Source organism: Castor canadensis, chromosome 4 (assembly GCF_047511655.1).
Source record: "Castor canadensis chromosome 4, mCasCan1.hap1v2, whole genome shotgun sequence".
Taxonomy (NCBI): domain Eukaryota; kingdom Metazoa; phylum Chordata; class Mammalia; order Rodentia; family Castoridae; genus Castor; species Castor canadensis.
Genome location: NC_133389.1, coordinates 15,709,100 through 15,727,603, shown reverse-complemented (window position 1 = coordinate 15,727,603; position 18,504 = coordinate 15,709,100). Strand labels below are relative to the sequence as shown.

Sequence of the window (18,504 nt, the reverse complement as noted above, 5' to 3'; positions counted from 1 at the left end):
TGACATGGATCTTACAATCCATAAGCTTGGAATGTCTTTCTTCCTATTTAGATCATCTTTAATTTCTTTCAACAGTGTGTTCAGTTTTCACTGTACAAGTTTTACACTTTTGAGCTGGGAGCATGGCTCAAGTGATAGAGTGCCTGCTTAGCAAGCATGTGGCTTGCTAAGTACCAGTACCACCAAAACCAAATTTTAACACTTTTTCATTAAATACAGTCTTAAAGTATTTTATCCTTTTTGATGTTATTGGAAATGAAACTTTTTTCTTAATTTTCTTTTAGATTGTTCATTGCTAGTATATAAAAATCTGATTTTTGTGTATTGATTCTTAGGTTCTGTAACACTGAAAAATGAGTTTAATTGTTTTTTAATAGATTCCTTACAGTTTCTTATATGCAAAATCATGTCATCAATGAATAAAAATAATTTACTTCTTCCTTTCCAATTCAGATGCCTTTGTATTTCCTGAGTTCTTAAAATAAGTAATCAGCAGAAATTCAAATAATTTTTCCCTGTATGATTATATTTTTCTGTTTGCCTGTAGTATTTTCTGTTTACTTTTGGTTTTCAGCAACTTGATTATGATGTGCCTAAGTTTCCATGCTTTGTATTTATCCTTTTTGGTGTTCTCTGACCTTTTTATTTTGTTTTAACTTTTTTTGAGACAGGGTCTCACTATGTAGCCCAGGCAGTCCTTGAACTTACAATCTTCCTGCCTCAGCATCCTGAGTCTGTATCTGCCCCACCTCTTGCTTTACCTATTATTGACTCCCCTTCTCTGTGTTAGATGTTTTGTTATGGTCTCACAGGTTACTGGGGCTTGTTAAATCTTAGATTTCTTTTCCTCTCTATTCTTTGGATTGAATAATTTCTATTTATCTTTAAGGTCTCTGACCTTAAAGTGATCTTCAGTCTATTTCTAGACTTTACGGCGAACTTTTAGCATCATTTATTTTTCATTTCTAGAATTTCTGTTGATACCTTCCATATTCTATATTTTTCTACTAAGCTCTCCTCATTAATTGTTTATATATATCCCTTTACTTCACTAGCAGAGTTACGATAGCTGCTTGAAAATCTGTGTGCTCTGATTCCAGCATCTGGCTTGTCTTGGAATTAGTCCTAGAGGATTGTATTTTCTCTTGAGACTTGGTCACATTTTACTGTTATTTTATATCAAGTAATTTTGGACCATGTGGTAAACAATATGAATGTTAGATTGTAAAGACTAGATTCTGTTTTGTTTTTTTTTTCCAGAATATTTGCTTTGTTTTTTGAGTAGGCAGTTATCTTGCTCAAATTAATCTATAAAGTCTTTCTTGTGACAATTCAAATTTCTGTCCTGGTTTGTTTGTTTGTTTGTTTGTTTGTTTTGTTTTGTCTGTCTTTGGACTGCTTGCAGTATGCCCTGTGTATACATTGTTAGAAGGTGGCCAGAGATACGGGCAGGGAAACCTGATTAAAATAATTTAATTGGCTTGAACATTTTTATCATTTTGTTTTATTACATTTCCTAGAACTTAGTCATAGTTTTATTAGCTGAAAATATCATAGATACTTGAATTCTAGTCCCTTTATTTTGACAACTAAGTAAAAGATCTGTTTATTTTTCTCTTTTTTATAGATCGAGCTGGAAGCATAAGTACTCTTGATTCTCTAGACTTTGCAAGATATTCAGATGATGGTAACAGGGAAACAGATGAGAAAGTGGCAGGTGAGTAACCTTGTAAAGACAGATTTGGATGCTTTGATTTTCCAGAAATAGTAAAATTGCTAAGGAATTCTATTCATTCTACAATATGGTATGTTATATATAGTTACTAAACAAATTTTTGTTACTAATTTATTAAGTTTGCAGCTATTCAAACTTCCTATTCCAATATTGCTAAGAGTTTCTGGTATGTTCATTTTCAATATACTTACAGTTTGCTGAACTGTCTTTGTAGCCAGCAATTTTCAACCAAGCAGACAGTTGTAAAAGTGTTGTAAAAAAGGCTTAAGTTAGCCATTACATAATACAGAGTTGGACCTTAGCCTCATTCCTTTGATTCTTTAAGCCAGAACTGATATTCAAGTGTGTGTATTACTGCAACTCTATTGATGGTTAAAAACTTGTTGAAATAGTTCTATTCTGATAGGTGAGTAAAAGTTTGTCTTGTGTGCCTGGGTGTCCCCTGGCATCACACGTATCTCTTGAAGCTTCTGACTTTCCTGTGATCCAGAAAATAGAGGTTAATGCTTGGTATAGCAGGGTCCTCCAGGATCCTACCCATTCCAACAAGGACACTATTCTTCTAATGGCTTGTTTGCTCATTCCAGTCTCCTTTCCCTTCCAGTACCCCACCCCCTCCCACCAGTCCGTCTTCTAGGTGTCACCACTGCATCTGTAGGGAATTTGGAGGACCAGTTTGTACCCTGTTTCTGTCTATGCCAGATGAGCCCAGTGGGAATCTACTGGGGTGGGAGAGTCCACCATGGAATTTGCTGATGTAGAAGCCCTACTCCTTAGGTGCAAATATCTGATACCTCAAGACTGTGACTCCTTGACATTGAAGTCATTCTGATTGTGTTGCAAGAATTGTAGTTTTCTTAAGACTTTGGCTCTGAGAGAGATGAGGAACGTAGGATATAAGCTTCAGTGGACTGTGAGCACTCCTCAGACAGGAGGAATCCTTTAAGGGACAGAGGGAGCCCATGGGGCAATATGAGATCAGAGAACACCTTTAATGGGAATTCTTCTCTCGACCAACTACTGAATTTTTCTTCCATTACTGAAACAGGTTTGTTAAAAACCTACCAAATGCTTACTTGTCATTATCATTGTGGATAAAAAACAAACACTAGTTCTTACATGGAACTTATTCCATTCCAAACACTATAAATGTTTATTTACTCATTGATGATAGAATTATTGTCATTTTCCCCTCCCCAGGAAACTGAAACACTCAATAGAGATTGTGTAAGACTTTAGTAGCAGAGCTAGGCTTCAAATCCAGATAGCCTAGGAACAGAATCCAGAATTGATTGAACCATGTTATCTCTTGATGCAAAGAATTAGGTTTGACCTAATTAAAAATAACATTCCATTATATGATTTTCATTCCTTGCTTGAGTTACAAGAAACCATGCAATTGTTTTTTGATTCAACCAAAGCTGAGAGAGGATTCAGTGTGTAAACAATAGCAATATCAATTTAGTGGCAAAGTCACTGAAAGAGTTTAATGTGACTCCTGTAGTAAACTAGAATTTAGTCATGGGCATCACTTATTGACAGTTGTATGCAAATACTATGCAAATCACATCAGTAATATCTAAAAGTTAGAAATGAAATGGAAAATTATTTGAATTATTTTAGGACTAATTTATCCTAGTACATCACTTATAAAATAGCATTATTATATATAGTTAGACATTAGATATTTTATTATATTAAATATACGGTGTTTGGTTTATCTAAAGAATAAATATGTCAGGTTTTGTATGTTGTTTTGTAATATTGTTACATATTAGAAAGTAACTCCTCCCCAGAAGTTGGCCATGTGGTTATTTTATTTTCCATTTGAAAACTTACATTTTAGATTGAATCAAAATGATGGGTTCCTCCTTATTGTCATTATTTAGATATTTTTGTGCCTTTTGTTAGGAGAAAGCATTATTGATGTAAAAACAAAATGTTCAGCTTAGGTTTGTAATCATTCATTGCTCTGAACAATCTCTATTTGCGGCAACAAAGGTGGAAAAGAAAGTAAAGTTCCTCTGGACAAGTCTCACTGAATCTATAATGTCATTCCCTGTGTCTAAGTTTGCACTAGAACTCCCAGGAAAAAAGGTTAACCATCTGTCATTAAAATGCTTTCTGATGTATCGTGAACAAAGAGCGGCGGCCTGGATCCCCACAGATTTGTATAGTCAAGAGTGAAATGTGTTAAATATGTGACAGTGTTGCCCTTACATTTTTAATCTAAGGAATGTATTGTATCTGTAAATTTGGAGAGATAAAGTAATTTTTAATTATTTTACTGTACTCTTTTATAAATAAGTGCTTTCTTCTTCCTTAGAAAAGGAAGAACATATGTTATCCTAAGAAAATAGCTTTTAATCTTTTAATGATTTTTCATTATAGCCTGTTACTGAATCAAATGTGTGAATATGTGGATGAGACTTTACCAAAAATTTCAATGACTCACAACTCCTATTTCTCAAAAGATTTATTTGGTAATAATTTAAACATTATCAAAAGACTGATAATTCAGTAAGGATACTTATCTTGACATCTGTCATTGGATCATACGTAAATCTCCCTAAGGTTATGGATAGGTAATGGGTCTGTTGACTTACTAGGCAAATGTAGGGTCTTTTTCAACCTTCAATCAGCTGGAGACAGATGTCACATTTGTTTTTCACACCATTCTTATCACTCTTGTCCAAAATTTAAAAATCTGATTATTTTCTCAAGTCTGTACATGTTTTCTTTCAAAAAGGAAGGGATCTCTAAGTAAACAAATATTTATTGAGCTTCTGCTCCATGCCAGGTACTTTGCTAGGTGCTTTATATAAAATATTTAATCTCATTAACAGTCCTACAAAATAGGTCACAAAATCCTTATATTATAAATTAGAAAACCGAGGTTTACCAAGCTTGAGCAATTTGCTAGTAGCAAATTTTTTACTCCAGAGCCTACAGTATGTCTTTTAGTATGAGGCTATAACCCTGACCACTATACATTCATGTGGATAGCAGAATTTTGTTTCTCATATAAAACTATTTGAATATAATCATTTTCTTTTCAAAAAAGTAAAATTGTAAAATGCTTTATATTAGGTGTTTTCCACTTCTTGATAGGTTTTATATGAAGTATGAATTTTCACATAAAAATGATTCAAGTAGTAACAGACAACAAACCAAAATGAGCTTTATCAGTTTGGTTTTTTTTTTTTTTTTTTTTTTTGTGGAACTGGGGCTTGAACTCAGAATCTTCACTTTGAGCCACTCAACCAGCCCTTTTTTGTGAAGGGTTTTTAGAAATTGGGTCTCAAGAACTATTTGCCTGGGGTTGGCTTTGAACCTTGCTCCTCCTGATCTGTACCCCACCACTGAGTAGCTAGGATTACAGGCATAGCATGCCTGTAATGGCATGGTACCTGGCCCAATTTTTTTTTTCCTTAGTAAAAGGCTTAAGTTTTCTTAAAGTTGACAAGAAACATCCATGTTCAAAATATTTGAATTACCATTATTTATTTTATGCATTTCGGGTGTTTGCTATCTGTTAAGTATTATGTTAAACACTAGGTATAGAAATATAAAAGTTTCTACCCTTGAAGAATTTGTTCTGAAGCATATCTATAACATAATGAAGATATGGCCAGCAGTTTGGGCACAGTGAGAATGACCTTGTTAATTTTAGAACTATCTGTATTCCTGTTTCAGGTTCACAAGATCTATCTTTTAGTGAGAGTTCCTGATTTTATTCTCATAGCACTACCTGCTAGCATGTAATTTTCTAGTTCACAACTTAACTGTGTGCTGAGGTCTAGAGAAATATAAAAGCTGTGCTTTCTAATTTGTAAGGAAACATACTTCTAAATGCTGACAAGATTAATGTTTCAGACTTCACATACAGCATCAAGTATTGGAATATCCACTTGGCAAATATTTGTTGAATATTTACTCTATATTCCAGGTACTATGCCGTTCTAGGACCAACAGTCAACAGCACAACAATATGAAACCCTTATGATGCTTATATGATCTAGTAAACATTCTAAAATGACCTTCAGACTTTTACCTGTGGGATAATCTGCCCTCTCCCCTGGTAAGAAGTAGCATCATTAGCCTTCTCTCCTGTAGGTAGTGGTCTGGCAGTATTCATGTCCAGTTGCCTCAGAAAATTTTTTTAACCCTATTTCTCCTACGTATTTCTCCACTGTTGTAGAGACATCTTTTTCCTGTCCATTAGCAGTACCTTTTGATTTCTTTATGTTGAACCTTAACTAAATCTTATATCACAATTTTGTGTCATTTAAAATAGATAGGAGGTCCAACAAGGCTGAAAAAAAATAGGTAGCACTTTGAAAATAGATCTATCTACATTTGTTACCATGAAATTAAGATAGGTTCAGAAGGGTAGGTGATTATATTATATTAAATTTTTAGGTTTTTGTTTTGTTTTTAGATTAATATTTCCTAAAGTGTATTTCATGACAATGTTAGTTTCATATGGGAAAAACAAATGTGGAAAGAAAATAAGAAAAAAGTTTCACGGTTAGATAAGTATAGAAAGAGTTTTCTGAAGGATTTTCAGTGTTATAGATTATTGTAATATATGCCATAAAGTACTGACATATGAACAATTATGGAGACTGTTGAGATAAATGGTTATTTAGGGCAAGGGGTAAGTAAGGTGTAGTCTCCAGGCTTCCCTAAAGTTGGCTTGTAGGCCAACGGAGTGGATAGTGGGAGCTTTAGTGGAAACAGACTGTAAGGGGAAAACGAGATTTGGAAAGAAGATGAAATTCATTTAGATAGGATCAAATTCAAAACTTAAGGAACATTCAAGTGGGCAGGAAGAGTTGTATCTTGGGAAGAAGATTTGGAGATTTCCAAGTCTTCAAAGACTAGTGATAGTTAAAACCACAGGAGTGAATATCATCTGAGTTATTAGATAGAGTGAGACAAGGGCCAAAGATGACATGAGAGAAACACCCTGAGTGATAGAGGAACCTGACCAGGAAAACCAATAATGGGAAGAATTTTTTCTCTAAAGGCTGTGGGGAAAGAGGATGCTCCTCCTACCCCCATGAATATAGAAAAAATAGATGTCTACATCTATAGATGAATATAGAAAAAGATGTCTACAAATTATAGAGATTGTATCTTGCTTTGATGCCCTTCCTTACCACTCTCTTAAGTCATGCCAAGTCTGTTTTTTAAGTCCAAAGTAGGCAGGGAGAGTTTTCTGAACCCAGTACGGTATTGATAGTACTGAGTTTTTGTTTAGAAATGAATTTTTATTCTAACTTATAGTCTGAAGAAAATTAAAAAGAGAATTTTTCATTTTTGTAGAACTCTTCTTAAGGTACTAAAATATTAGAAATTGACAAATAGTTCTTCAAATCACCTTATAATAAGAAAAAATCAATAATCTATGAAATTCTGGCCTGAAACAAGCCATTGTATAGCTACTATGCTGTGATAAAGTTCCATCTCAGACCTGTTGGTCTGAATTCTGAATGGTGAACTGGAATGGGAGTGAAAAAATTATTTTGACTCAGACTGGTATTGTGAAGAATGCCTTCCAAAATAATATTTTGAGTTTCATGCCAAAATGAATTAAACTTAGCAGGTATTTCAAGATAGTGTTAGTGATAAATTGAGTTGAGCACACCTCCAGTCCCACAAAGAACTATTTCTGATTTGGTATTTAGCATATCACTTTTGATGGTTCCGCCTTTCCACCCGGTAATAGCTCCTAAGTCTTAAAAGCATGACCTTTATTTATTTTTATTTATTTTATGTTATTTTATTGGTTTTTTGAGACTCTCACTATATAACCCAGGCTGGCTTGTAACTTACTATGTAGCACAGGCTAGCCTGGAACTGTCACTCCTCCTGTCCAAGTACTGGAATTACAGGCATGCACCACCACACCCAACTAAGAGCATGAACGTTAAGCACTCAAATACCTCTGTATTCTACCAGTATTTTCCAAAACAGGTTGAGAAATAGCTATTTCAACTAATTTAGAGCTGCTTTTACTGACTCAGTCCCTAATTATTTTGATAGAATTGTAACATGCAATATGAATATACACCTGCATGTTTGCAGTTATTACTTTAATTCCAGTAAGATTCCATTCAGCTGGGTTGGGCAAATAGCATGAGCAGGTTAGTTGTTGATTTTTTATGAGCTTGTATATCCTCAAACATTGTTAGGAAGAATTCTAGCATTGAAAAAATACTTGGAAGTTCTGTGCAGCATGTCCTGTAAGATAATTAAATGTGAGCTTTAACCCAGACTTTCAGTAAGAAGATACAAATTCATGTACGTGTAAATATAGCACTGCTGTTAAGAACCTTTCTTGTGAAATTCTCACATAACTGCAATTGATTATATTGTTCCTTCATAGAGGTGTGCCATAGCTTCAAAGGTATACCTTTGTCTTTTAAAATCAATATTGTACTATATTGTAAGAAACATGCAGCAGAGTGGATTCATTTTGATAGGCACTATCTTTTCAAAGTATTGGTAACTTCTAATAACATTTGGCTATATGTAGATATGCATAAAATATAAATTCTTGCCATCTGACATGGGTTTTTCTGGCTTTCTGTGCCTTAATCATTGAGTGTTTTGCTCTTGGTCGCATACACTTTCACCAATTTAATTTTGAGTTTCTCCCAATTTGTGTTTTAACCAGTTCCCCCACCCCCCGCCTTTTTCCCCAGTGTCTTTCTCATTTTGGTGTAGGGCATTTCTGATCTGCAATTGTTCTGTAGTAAGTCTTAGTAAGTTTTCAGCGATTGAAAGCATATCATGTGTATTTTTACTCAAGGTATAGTATAGTTAGGTATTTTTAAATCAAAATCAATTAGCTAGAATTTTGAAGTTGAAAAAGTAAACAAATATACTACAGAAACATATTCTGTAATGTATACAGTCTTACTCAAACACAAGCTCTAAGAGTTTCCAGAATGTAAGCTTTGGGGGGAATGTCTTAACCATTGCACAGAAATGTTTGCAGATCAGCATTGCTGACTACCAAAAACCTACAGTAGCATAATGTCATCTGAATTTTAGTTGTGCTTCCGTGTTGCTGCAGTTAAATTCTGTACATCAAAACAATTGGCCATCATGTACTAGATGTGATTCAAGTACATCTTAACTTTTTATTGAACCTATGCAAACTGAGTGAATTCTGATTTTTCCATATATTTCTATAGCTCTGTTGTCTCTAAAACATCTCTTTAACATCACTTTTTCTGTTTGTTAGTCAATAAAGAAAAAATTACATCTTTAAAATGAGATCTTAAGTTTTCCTAGGTTTTATACAGAAGTATGTAGCTACTATATTTTTTATCCTTTTGTGACAAAGATCGGTTAATTTTCCCAGAGCTTTATTTAACATGTCTTTTTTTAAAGTCCTACCTTGCTTTTTTTAGTGTAGTATTTATAAATTTTAAGGAAAATCTCCAGTTAAAATACATGTTGTTAAATGTTACTCATGATGAGACATTTTAAAGAGCTTAGTAAAAGTTTTACCATGCATTCATGTTTCTCTTATAATCACACTATTGTATAGGAGAAATCTTTGAATTTCATTGATCCCCCTTAATATGAACAAATCTATTTAAAGACATCAGAACGTTTGAAATTCTACTTAATGTTACTCAGTTCTCTTAAATAAGTATACACAGTCATTTTTGAAAGTGTTGAAATGTACACAGTCATTTGCTTTAGAATTATCTTAATTAGAAATTAAAAGAGAAATTATTCTTTGGGTTTAAATGTAAATTAAAATAAACCCGTAGAACTTTTTTTGTGTGTTTTCAACCTATCTATGCTTATTTTTAGAAAGCATAAACTTGTTTGTAGAAAAATTTATAGGCATCCTAACATTTATTAAATACTTAAACCGTATTCCTTTCACATTTTCACAAAGAGAGCTCGCTAACATTTCTGTGTTGAGTTATAACATTATTCTAGACAGTTAAAAATAACTTTTTTTAATAGAAATCCTGTCGGGTTTTTTAGGATAGTTGCTTGCACTTCATCTAATTTTTACCTTTACCCCTAAAATTATGTCACCCCAAAACATCTCATTACATTTTTTTATCTAGACTGAAAGCAGAAGTAGCCAAAAATTTTTACTTACGTAAATTAAATGTGCCATAGATTTTATTTTTAAATAGAGCTATTCCTTGTCAGACAGCTAGAACATTTGATAATACTCCCCTAGTTGTACTAAAACTATGGAAAATATTCACCAGTTTGCTTGCAAGTCAACTCTGCTGCATGCGTTCACAAGTTTCATAAAGATTGCATGCTTTCTGTTTTCAATACAAACTGTATTTTTTTTTCATACCCATCTTTGCTTTTTATTTTTTAATTTTTGTTTCCCTTTTCTTGGTTGGATGCCATGTGTGTTTATTCCAAATCCCTGTCCAGTCCTGGAGTTTGAACTACGGAAAGCCAAGGAGACCATTCAGGCCCTCCGAGCCAACCTGACAAAGGCTGCAGGTGGTGTACATAAAACTTTTTTAGACTTTTTTTACTTTGACTATGTAGAAGTAGCTGGGATATTTTTAAATGTAAAATAGTAAAACATTATCTATATTTTCTTTCACCAGAACATGAAGTTCCTTTACAGGAACGAAAAAATTACAAATCAAGTCCTGAAATTCAGGTGGGTGAATGATAGATCTAAAAGTATGTTTCATATGAAATGAAGGAAGAAAACTTAGTTTTCCATCTGTCTTTTATTTTGCTTCCAGGAGCCAATCAAACCTCTTGAAAAGAGAGCTCTAAACTTCTTAGTCAATGAATTTTTATTGAAGAATAACTACAAGCTTACATCAATAACCTTTTCAGATGAAAACGATGATCAGGTAAAGTTACTTTTTAAATAATGATTTATTTTTTTCCTTTTTAACTTATAATTTACTTTCTCTTTTATTTAGTCTCATTTTTAAAAAGTTATACTTGTAAAATTCTATAAGGCCTAGTTACCAAAACCATACTCCCTACACTACTCAGTCTAATATTCCATTGGCTTATGGACTTTTTTGTATTCTTTCTGTCTTTCTTTATGCTTTTCATTCTTTCCAGGTAGTTTTTTACAACTTCCCACTCATATTTGCATGTATTCATAAAGTATGCTTTTTTAAAAAACAAAAAAAACCTTTAAAACATTTACTTCGTAGCAGAGACTACTGTATACTTTAGGAGTTCAGTTTCACTATAAAATTTTCTTTAGCAGCACTGTGATCATTAAGGTGTTTGAGCTGGTTGTGGTAGTGTACAGCTGTAATCCCAGCACTTGAGAGGTGGAGGAAGGAGGATTGCAAGTTCAAAGCCGGCTTGGGCTACATCTAAACAGGAAAAAACTTGTCTCAAACAAAACAAAAAACAAAGTAGATGTTACATAGCAGAATAATTAGAGAATATGTTGAAAGAGAAAAATATGAGCTATATCCTCTGAATGGGGCCAATTTTAGATTTTTTTTATTATTTTCCTATTAAAATCTTGTAAGAAAGAAATGATGGCTAGTCTTAGTATCATCTTTCAACTCTGGAAATTTTGACAACTTACTGCTGACAGATATGTTTCAATCTTACATACCTTAGAAAAGTAAGTGTCAGAGAGTTTATTATATAGAAACCAAAAGGTCATCATTTTTTTGTGTGTAGTTCTGGAGATTGAACCCACACCCGAGTATGTGCTAGGCAAGTGCTCTACCACAGCCCCACCCCCAGCCCCAAGAGACTGTCATTCTTTTCCCTAATTTTTTCTTAAAAAAAAAAAAATTCTGGCAATATTGGGAGCTAAATTCTTAAAAATTATTGTTATTAATGTATATAGTACAAAATACGAGGTTTCATTATAATATTTCTACACATACATATACTTTGATCATATTTGCCCCTCTGTTACTCTTTTATCTCCCCTCCTTCCAACCCTCCCCTTTTTTAGCTTTCTTTTCTTCTTTTCCTTTTTTTTTTTTTTAAATGTTTTTGTTTTGTTTTGAGACAGGTTCTCACTGTGTAATCCAGGCTACCCTTGAACTTGCTATGTAGTCTAGAGTGGCCTCAAACTTGTGATCCTCCTGCCTCTATCACCCAAGTGCTTATGTTAGAGATATGTGCTATCATGCCCACAACCCCCTCTCCTTTTTTTATTATTTTATACAAAGGTCCTTTTCATATGTACATAGTGTACTTTGATCATATTCCATCCCCCACTCTCTTTTCCTTCTCCCACCTCTCCCTGGTTCCCCCACAAAGAGTTCCCCTGTTTTGTTCATATCCTTTTTTATGAGAGAAAATGTGGTATTTGAGACCATCATTTTAAATGAAAGGTATTTCATTGGTTCCTATCTCCCATGGATCTTTTTGCAAAAGATAGAAGTTCATTAAATTGCATTGAAAAACCACAACACGTTTAGTAGAATGTCTAGGACTATGTGAAGTCTTGATGAAGATGTAGGAGCCAGAAATCCTTTCATCACTGGTTCTAAGCACAAGGTATCTGTGTAATAAACTTGGGTGAATAATGGATAAATGGGCATTTGAATAGTTTTTGTAATAATTTAATAATTTTATAAGCTAAAATTTGTTTAGTTCTTGTTGTAGGCCAAGCAACATAGTAAGTCCGTTATTTAATTGATCCTTATAAAAACCCTAAGAGGTAATAAATACTATACCCATTTTAAAAATGACCCGTTTAGCCTAAGTCAACTGATAACAGTAACAAGTGGAGACAGATGGGAATTTCATATTTAGGTCAGATTTTCTGCAGATACTCTGTACTCTAATACTCTATACTCAATACTTTAAATCTAGCTCAGATTTAATCCTTATTAGCAGTTGTGCCATTATTCAAGTAAGCCATCAAAGGATTAAAGCACCACATTTAGATATTTAAGTGAATATGCCATAGTTTCTCAGACTGTCTTATAAATAAGTTATATCAGATTAATACTAAGAAGGCACTCCACCTCTTGAGCCACCCCTCCAGCCCTTTTTGCTCTAATTATTTGGAGCTAGAATCCTCAGGCCTGGTTGTACTGCAATCCTTCTGTTATTTTAAGCTTCCCATTGTCAGTGGGATTGCAGGCACATACCACCTTGCCAAGCTTTTTTCTCTTGCCTGGGCTAACCTGGAACCATAGTCCCAGTCTCAACCTCCTTCACAGCTTGGGAAGACAGGCACAGCCAGTTCAGATGGGTAGAGGGGTCTCATTTTTTGCTTTAGTAGTTGTTTGCATAGGCTGGCCTCAAACCACTATCTTCCTGATCTCAGCCTCCCAAAGTGGCTAGTATTACAGGTAGGAGTCAACAGCACCCAGCTTGAGCATGTTTTAACCCAAGCTTTAAAGTTAAGTTTCCTTTTTTCTGTTTTCTTTTCCTTCCTGCCATTCTGGGAATTGAGCTCTCAGGGTCTCATTCACACTAGGCAAGTACTCTAATTAATCTAGCACTCTACCACTCAGCTATATCCCAGCCCAAGAGTTTACATTTTTGATAGATTTAATAAAAAGATTATATGTACAACACCTTAACATCTAAGATAATTAACCTTTTACCTAGGAAGTCAAGAAAATTACAAGAATAATACTGAACAATGGAAGGTATAAAATTCAAGTACTGTGTGTACCTAGAACATACCCTTTGACATGACAGCAAGATTATGATTATGCTAGGTTTTCTAGATGTTACCGATAATATTACAATTACAAGATACAATTTTTTGTGTTCTTATTTTTATCTTTTAGGATTTTGAATTATGGGATGATGTAGGACTGAACATTCCAAAACCTCCAGACTTACTCCAGCTGTACCGAGATTTTGGAAATCATCAAGTGACTGCAAAAGATCTTGTGGATGTGGCCAGTGGCGTAGAAGAAGATGAACTAGAGGCTCTAACACCAGTTTTAGGCACCATTCTTCCTCCAACCCTCGACACTCTTCAGCCTGTAGAGGTGGGAAATACCAGCTAACTGTTGATGAAAAGTGTTTGTGTAAAAGCATACTGTGAGATCTTAAATTCTTATCTCTTTCCTGTTTTGATTTTAGAACTCATTGCTAGTGCAGAAATTAGAAGATAAAATTAGTTTATTAAATAATGAGAAATGGTCATTGATGGAGCAAATCAGAAGACTCGAAAGGTTTGTACTTGGTCATCATTTCTAGACTCCTCTTAAAGCTTTTGAAGGCCTTGGCAGGTTAAACAGCTCAAACATTTCAGTTGTGAAGCATAATTTTTCTCGTAGCAATTCTGAAAGAAAATCTTATACTTGCTTTCTTTTTTTAGAATAGCAAGATGTCTTTTTTTCAAGAAATTTAGTAAATCAATGTAGTGATCTTATAATTGATTATGTCTTAGAACTAAGAAATAAAATATTATGACTTCCCCTGAGTCAATTTCAATAAAAATAACCCCATATTAGTGTTGTACATATTTCCTATTCATTATTTCATTTAATTCTTACAATGTCCTGAGAGTTTGATGGAAATATCCCCATTTTACAAATGAGAAGAGAAAGGTAAGTGCTTGTCAAAAGCAGGTAGATAAGGCATTTTTGTGGTTCATTGTAAGAATCTATAGCCACACCTCTAGCTCTGTGAATCAGCAGTAAATGTTGTGCAGAAAAGGTTTATCACTTGCCAGACAGTTTGCTCTTAATATGTTACATTTTTAGAACATTAAACCCACTATATGGTGGAGGCTGTTGCCATAGTTTTGAAAAATACTAAAGTTGTTCTCTGGTAATTTCTCTTTCATTCTACAGTGAAATGGACTTCCTCAAAAATGAACATTTTGCAGTGCCAGCAGTTTGTGACTTGGTTCAGCCTTCCTTGGACCAGTCTCCTCACAAAGACTCTAAAGACAGTGGACAGAGTGCAGTTGTAAATAGTTCAGATGAGGGAATAAACAAGAATATCCATCTTCCAGTGTCAGACGCAGTGGATTCCACTACTCCTAAAGAGAATTCCTCGGATTCTTTCCCCCAGAGAGAAAGAGAAGGAATACCATCTTCTTCTCCGTCAAGTAAAAGCACAGTTCATTTCGATAAGCCCAATAGGTCAGTGCACATCCTGTGTTTTGAAATGCATCTTTCACTTGCTAAGTACACTGTCAAACTCGAAGGGCTTCCGCTCTTATTTGGACTGCTTTTGCATGTCCAGATTCACATGTGTGAATTTTATGCAAGAACTTAAAACACAGCAAAGTATGTGTCACAAAAATATGTCACAAGTAGTTATTACTCAAATAAATTAACTCAGATGAATAAACAATAACTAAACTAAGTACTCAAGCCCATAAATAATGTGTATGTTACTGTGTGCTGTTACCACTTCTCAGTACTTTTTATCAAACTCAGGGGACATTTGAGTGCATCATAGTTCCTCATGTTACAAAGACAGGAATAGTTTTGTGGTCCCAGTTCTTTCTTTTATGTCTGCTTCCATTATTAGTATTATATCATTAATATTCTCTCAATTCATTAATTTTTATTGGGTTGCAATGCTTGAACTCAAAGATTTAAAAAAAAAAAAAAGGTCCCTGCCTTTTGTGATTGTGTGGTCATGTTTTCCAATGGAGAGAATACATCACTTTTAGATCTTTTCAGTTATAATTTGAAAAAATACTTTTAAGAACAAAGTATTTAGGGAACGCTTTTTCTATGTCAAGCATTTAATTCAGTCTTTAGTACTTTATGTATACTAGCTCATTTAATCTTACAGTTATCTTACAAATGTCCTGTGGTGCATCTATAGCCACAAGGTCATTTTCCTCCTCCTATCACAGGGATATTGCACCCAGTTTTAGGATAAAACAGAAGGTGTGACCAATTTGCTTTAGATTTATAGGTCCTCATTATTACTGAGAAGTATTAGAGGCTTTTTTGTTTCCTTTGTGGTAAGAAAAGCTTTGTATTTGTAAATCACAACTTTTCATACTTACTGGATGTGTTTTTTTTCTTTTTGTGTTGTAGAAGTTACAGAATTAAATAGATGTGTAATCCTCAAGGTATATTTAGTCTAATATTCATAAGATGCAATCGTAAAAATTTATGTTATGGCAGGCACAGTAGCTAACATCTGTAATCCCAGCTATTCAGGAGGCAGAGCAGTTCAAGGCCAACCTGGACAAAAAGTTAACATGACCCCATCTTAGTAAACAAGCTGGGCCTAGTGTTATATGTCTGTAATCCCAGCTATGCAGGAGGCCTAGGTAGAAGTCAAAGGCCAGCCTAGGCTATCTGAAAAGTAAACTAAAACCAAAAGAGCTAGGGGCATGGCTTAAGTGGCAGAGTGCCTGCCCAGCAAGCACAAGGCCGAGTTCAAAACCCCAGTGCCACCAAAAACAAAAAATATTATGATACTCAGTAATAACTGCATTTATAAAGTTCTTTAGTCCATATATCTTTTTTTATATTCCAAAGACACCCTTTGGAGAGAGAAGGTTGTTAAATTACTTCAACAAATTTTTTGGCTCTTACTATATCCCAGGCAGTGTTAAAAGGAATACATTGGTAAACAAGATACAGGAATCCTTTAATCACAAACGTTATAGTGTGAGGGAGGCAATGGAGCAATTACCTAAAGGTACAAAAAAAAGTAGTGTTGCTCTGAGAACACATATTCAAGGTACCTAACCTAGTTATCAAAACAGAAATGATTTTATGAAAGAATTGTCATCTAATCTGAGACTTGAAGACCAAGTAAGAGTTAACTAGGCAAAGAGATGAGAAGAAGAGCTTTCCCAGTAAGGGAGAATGGTTTTACAAAGAGAGCACTGCTTTGGGGAAACTCAGAAGGATTTAGTAGGTTTAGGTAAAGACTACTAGTGAGAGAATGACAGGAGGTGACGTTGGAGAATCAAGCAAAGGCTTGTGTCGACTTACCTAAGAGAGTTGGAATCTGATAGTGTTAATTTTTGGAAAAGGTCCTCAGGTAGAGTTAATCAGAAAGTAACAAGACTGAAAGAGGACTAATTGGTATATATTGGAAGAATCCAGTAAGAAATGATTGAGCATGAGGAATTGGAATTTGCTAGATAATTAGAAGTTGGAAGGTTTTTTGGATTTGGAGTTTGAAGAAAGGGAAGGACCAGCACTGATTTGTGTTTCTGGCTTGGGCAAGTAGCTGGTGGTGGCCCCCTCCATTGGGAGCTATGGAGATATGGGTGGTACATAAGAGAGGAAAAAGGCTCAGGCTTTGGCATACCAGTGTAACTCTGATCATGGAAATTACTGAGGGCCACTTTGTGGTATACACTGAATAAGCTTCAATATGTAATTTTCACAACCTCCTTTTCTTTATAGATTGAGTATACAAAGTATAATTCATAGTCATAATTTTATGAATACTACATAGAGTCCAGTGCTGGGCTGGTGGAATGGCTCAAGTGGTAAAAGCATGGACCTAGCAAGCATGAGGTCCTGAATTCAAGCCCCAGTCAGTGCCTCAAAAAAAAACCTCTGTTATTTCAAAGCACATGTCTATGGGAAAAAAGAGAGAAACCAGTGCTGTTTTTAGAAATAAAGATGGATTTAACCTTTTTTAAATATAAATAGGTTAATATTTTTATTGTCCCCTAATTTGTTTCTTTAAATTATTTTGAGGCTGTTCAGTGAACCACCCCTTCAGTTATCTTTAAAAGCCCTTATGTGGGTTTGTGACATTAAGGTTTATCATTATCGTTTTATGTATCAGCACAACTGCAGTTCCTCTCAATGACTTTTTAGGTCATCCTTTGTATCTACCTTTGCTATCCTTCCTGGGACCATAGAATTGGGAGTGGAGAAAGTCTTCATCTTAGATTTTACAAATATTTTCTATTATCATTGGCTCCTATATCACTTTAGGTTTGACCCACTAACATTGAAGGACCAGTGATTTTACATAATGTTGAGCTACTTGAAGATCATCAGTGTTTTTTTTCCCCTGTATAATTTTCTAGTAGAGTATGGTTCATTCGTGGTGGCTGAGAAGTCTGGTTAGTATTTATGAGGGAGGATTAATGCAGGGATGGGAGTTATAATGCATAGCTTACTTTCTCCTTAAATGTCATGGCAATTCTTTGATATTGTATCCTTTTCCTCTCACATTTTCTTCTAGGAAATTATCTCCTGCTTTTCACCAAGCACTGCTCTCTTTCTGTCGAATGTCAGCAGACAGTCGTTTAGGATCAGAGGTAAATTATAATGGATATTCTTATAACTTCCATAAAACATTTCTACTGTTTTTTTTTCTTAGTGTTTCATACAAAAGTATGTATTTCAGGTGAAAATCCATTGTTTAAAATAGTACTCATAGAAATGGCACCTAAAATTTGTAAGATTGGTTTTCCTCAACACTGTAATTACCATTGCAGACTTGTTTTGCATATTATATTGGCTTTTGTGCTATTTTTGTAGTCACTCCTCACTTCCTAGCTGTTCCTTGGTTGATTTTATTTAACCCCTGACTTGCTTTTGTCCTACAATGCCATTGGGTAGGATGGGCTTGGTTCCAGCAATCTTCATTGTAAGAATGAGTCAGATTTTGTGGACTATATCTTGTATGAGCTTCATCATACAAACTATTGCCCTAGGCATGGCTAGAGTTTTGTGGGCATATTTTCAAGGACTAAACAAGCAAACAAGCATGAAGCTGCCCGATCCTGTGCTGTTCTTACTTGTTCCAAGAATTGAAGCCTAATGGGCCTTCTTGGCTTCATCCATATCCCCCCCCCCAACTGATATTTTATATGTATATATATATATTTTTTACTG

The 18,504-nt window shown here is 34.5% G+C and overlaps 1 protein-coding gene across 7 annotated transcripts in view; it reads left to right on the top strand.

Annotated features, from left to right (window-relative positions):
• Nucleotides 1-18,504, top strand: part of Relch (RAB11 binding and LisH domain, coiled-coil and HEAT repeat containing) — a 94,467-nt gene that overhangs the window by 12,904 nt on the left and 63,059 nt on the right. For 6 of the 7 annotated variants that reach the window (XR_012447008.1, XM_020162399.2, XM_074069683.1 and 3 more), the window contains exons 2-9: nt 1,628-1,717; nt 10,169-10,240; nt 10,351-10,406; nt 10,495-10,608; nt 13,495-13,701; nt 13,796-13,887; nt 14,512-14,805; nt 17,849-17,924. Coding sequence is in view for 6 of the 7 variants with exons in the window: in XM_020162399.2 (XP_020017988.2) it covers nt 1,628-1,717; nt 10,169-10,240; nt 10,351-10,406; nt 10,495-10,608; nt 13,495-13,701; nt 13,796-13,887; nt 14,512-14,805; nt 17,849-17,924 (1,001 nt within the window). In the remaining variant the exon portion in view is untranslated. The remainder of the gene's footprint in view (nt 1-1,627; nt 1,718-10,168; nt 10,241-10,350; nt 10,407-10,494; nt 10,609-13,494; nt 13,702-13,795; nt 13,888-14,511; nt 14,806-17,848; nt 17,925-18,504) is intronic. The other variant, XM_074069684.1, reaches the window with a different exon arrangement.